The following is a 4003-nucleotide window of genomic DNA, read 5'->3' as shown; positions in this document are numbered from 1 at the left end:
GCAGGAATAGGAGGGCCCCAAAATCAGCTCTCTTTGAGCAGTACAGGAAAACAATACTCGCATGCAGAATGGTAGAAAGGGCAAAAACAATCAAGTGTCCTCCACTAACAATCGTGGTCAGTTTTGATTTCCTTCCTGTGCCCAACCCAGGAACGTTTAGGTGACAGTTTATGTAGAGGGCATTAGAAACAGCTGTGCATTGTATGCTCCCCAGCCCCAAAAATATGAGAAAATCATGTGGGAACAGAGCAAAGTCAAGAAAGCACTCCAGAAGAATTTACGCATATCAGATTCAGTTAGAGAAATAGGTTTACTATGAACACTGAAAATGCTGTGGTAGAGTCTAGAGATTATAATTCCAGACCCTGTTCCAGACCAGTTGTAATTTTGTAATTAAGTAATTTTCTGCTAAAAAGCCAAACCAAACCCCTCAATATTGGGCTTGAAGGTTAAGCCACAAAACGTAACGATCTTAAAGCCCAAATCTGCCATGCCTTATCCTGTCACAGTTACCCTGTGGAGCTGTGCTGGACACTCACACGTTCTCAGAGGGGTGCTTAGGGCCACCAAAGCTCTCTGGGGATTATGAGTGGCCAGGGAAGATCCATCTCTCCCAGAGATATAGGAAGGGAGGACTCCACCATCAAGACCAACACCTTTGTGAAACACAGCCCGAATACCTGTGGTCAGCGTTCTTGTGCTTCCCGCTCCATAGCCTCCTGCTGACAGCTGATGGGGGAGGAGAGGAGGGTAGAGGAGGAGGAGGAATGGATGGCAGAGGGGGTAAGTTTCTTTTATTCCTAGCTGCTGGCACCCAGTCTTCTTCCCCCTCGTGTTTGAAAGTCCTCCGGGGCTTTGGCAGTGGGTTGATGAAGGGTTTCTTCTCTGGCGCCCCTGGTTCTGTGTACACATTCTCTACCACGCAGTCCTTGGATTTTGCATGAGAAGTTCTTACCTCTTCTAGAGTCCCAAAAATTGGCTCACTGATTTCAGAGTCCAAGCCAAGAAGCCTTTTGTTGAGCTCAGCCCCACATAGGCTTTCATGGCCCTCGGAAGCAGTGTGCCCTTGTGCTGCTTTCTCCTGCAAGCACTGTGGGGAATAGTAAGTACCAGGCAACTGTGGCTGCAGCTCTGCTGAGCCATCTTTCAAGGCCTGCTCTAGCTTCTTGACCTGACTAAGCACAGAAAGATTCTCCTTCTGGACCTCCCACTTCGCACCTTTCACCTCCTTGCATTTTCCAGGGCTGAACTCCATTTCCTCGTCCTTCTGCACTTCCCCACTTCGCTCTGCTGCCTGCCATGTGCCTTTCTGAGTTCTTGCTTTTCGCTCATTCTCTTCACCTCCCCTTTTGCACTCCAGTTCCCAGCTCATAAGCTTCTTGGTCTCCACTTTTCGAGTCATCAATGCTTCCCCACTTGTCTTCTCTGTTACACAGGGCACTTTGTGCTCCTCTTTAACTACCTGCTCCTCCTCTCTGTGAGGAGCAGACTGTGTTTCCTTTTTCCCTTCCCATTCTGAAATTTTGTCCTTGATGCTGAAGGACTTATTCCTCAAGCCAATTTTTCCAGGTGACTGTATATTCTGAGTGCCTCCTATCTGTCTCCTGATGATTTTACCGTTTTCTTTACTGTTCAGATCCATAGAGGGGTCACTGATGATCATTTTGGAACTAAGCATGTTCTGTTGCAAGCTGTCTAGCCTGGGATCCAGCATCAAGTTTTCCAAGGCTCCCAGAGGGTTCTTCACTACAGAAGAAACTAGTTCAGCTTCAGGTGTTAAATCCAGGTTGACAGAGGCACCTTCAGAACATCTCTCACTCAAAACTCCACACAAAGGTCTTTCTAATTCCTTCACAACTGTTGTATTGTTTTCATCTGAAAGTTCGATCCTACACACCAAAGACAAAAAGAGAAGAAACATTTACCACCACTGCTCACCCTTGGTTTAGTCCATCAGCTCCACAACATCCACTCAAAAAGCTCATAAAGGCCGAGGATGCTCAAACAATTGAGACATGGGCTTATAGGGGAAAGAAAGGTCCTTCTAGCCAGAACACAATGCTCTCCTCTTGTTACAACTTGAAATGAAGTCTTTCTCTGTGGCAGGGGAGAGAGGTAATTTTTTGTACCTCGGACATACTGAGAGCAATAAGAGGTTCACTGGCATTTGTATTTCTGTGTGTACGTGTGTGTGTGTGTGTGTGTGTGTGTGTGTGTGTGTGTGTGTGTGTGTGTGTGTGTGTGTGTGTGTGTTCAGAAGTGCAGTAGAGCTCTGGACGTCGTCGGGGCGTTAAGCAGATCCACCGCAAATAAATGCAAAATGGACCACTTGCAAACACAGCAAATTTTCTGCTGTTAAACAAAGGAGAAAAGCCATGATAAAAAATGCTGGCGTTCCTCTAGTGCCTGCTCAGAGGATCTCTCTCAGTCCACCAAATGCATATTAATGTACAAAGACTGCACTTGTACTATTACATTTCTATGGCCCTACCACAGGGACACAGGCAGGCTTGGGCTCTCGCGCACCCAGGCATGCTCCCTCGGTTTAGAGCATAGCACCCAGACACCAGATTCAACATTCTCAGAGCAAAGGATTAAACTGCACCAAGAAATCCCTAATATATTTAGTCTAGGGATTGCCAAGTGTGTAATACCACAATATCAATATTGTGATATTTTATCAATGTAGTGAAGTTCCAGCTGAACAGACACTTATTCCAACACACAAAGTTTCTGAACCAAAACACTTGGCCATGTCTTTGGATTTGCATGGGCTTGAGAAAGAACACCAGGACAACATAAGACAGTTACTGGGGATGCAAACCTGTATCATTAGTCCTGTTTAACTACGAATCCAACACTGAGATTCATTTTGGGAAACTGCTCCATTAACTTAAATTTATCAAATGTGCCTCTTCCAGAACTTGGATGCTCTTACAACAGCACGATGTGGATACCCTGTGTGCTGGCAGGTCTTGAGCCTTGTCCTGGATTTAAGCAAAGCTGGCAGCCACTGTGGAATCAGTTGTAGTGCAAATTGAGTCTGGGATGGATTTCTGAGCAGAAATGTGACCTGAGCCAGACACTGTTCTTCCCTAGCCTCACAGATACTTAACTCCCTAGCTATCTCAGTGACAACACCATGCTTCGGTTAAGAGCTGAAAACACCATGGTCTTTCACAAGGAGCAGGATAGAGCACTGGAGGTTGGACAGTGCAGTAGCAACCAAGGTTGGACACCAGGGAAAAGCCTGCAATGGGTGGGGACAGTAGGGCTCGTCAGGATTCTGCGGTATCTCCAGTACTGAGGATTTCAAGTGCAGGCAGGGCAAACATTGACAGGGATATCAGCAGCACAAACCGTCTTGCTTGGGGCAGACCTCTTGAGCAGTACGAGTCTAGGATATTATCAGACTGACCAGGTGCTAAAATGCTATGAAACCAAGCAAGACCTACAGAAGCGTGTTTTAATGTGGAGAGAGGAACAGTGCAGAGCAGGGAATGTTTTCTTCCTTTCTACTGGGGATAAGAAACACAAGCAAAGTACCTTGGCAATGAAACATGGAAAGCTCTCACCTCTCAACAGACTTGCAGACACTGCTTTCAGACTTGTTGCTCACATCGGCCGCTTTGCTAGCTGTCATCATGTCAGCACACAGCAGGGCAGCAGGTCATCTGCAGAGACACAAGGAAGAGGTATTGCTCTCTGCTCAGCATCCTTCTTTCTTCCTTCTACACATGCATGTTACTCCTTGAAATCCAGGGAACGAGCAGAAGCAAGACATGACAGCTCTCTGAGGACAGCCTCAGTTTCTTCCTCTGCGAAATGGGAAGAGGGGTGATAGCATTAACCTTCAGAAGCCCAGAGAGGAGTCGATGGGAGCTCTGAGGGTAAAAATTATCTTTGACTCAGCATCAACTACTGCACCATGACCTAAATATGGAACACTTTTTACAAAGGCTCTTATTGTTGCCAAAATCTCAGCAGATTTAGACTTTTTTCC

General features: G+C 46.3%; 1 protein-coding gene across 1 annotated transcript in view; it reads right to left on the bottom strand.

Annotated features, from left to right (window-relative positions):
• Positions 1-3646, bottom strand: part of DENND2A (DENN/MADD domain containing 2A) — a 37047-nt gene extending 33401 nt beyond the window's left edge. Inside the window, exons 1-2 of the mRNA XM_010144075.1 lie at positions 3576-3646; positions 681-1889 (exon numbers count right to left, since the gene is read on the bottom strand). Of these exons, the coding sequence (XP_010142377.1) occupies positions 681-1889; positions 3576-3646 (1280 nt within the window). The remainder of the gene's footprint in view (positions 1-680; positions 1890-3575) is intronic.
• Positions 3647-4003: the final 357 nt, after the last annotated feature.

This window comes from Buceros rhinoceros, unplaced genomic scaffold (assembly GCF_000710305.1).
Source record: "Buceros rhinoceros silvestris isolate BGI_N320 unplaced genomic scaffold, ASM71030v1 scaffold13019, whole genome shotgun sequence".
Classification (NCBI taxonomy): domain Eukaryota; kingdom Metazoa; phylum Chordata; class Aves; order Bucerotiformes; family Bucerotidae; genus Buceros; species Buceros rhinoceros.
Note: the sequence above shows the minus strand (reverse complement) of the source record. Positions and strands in the feature narration are given on the sequence as shown.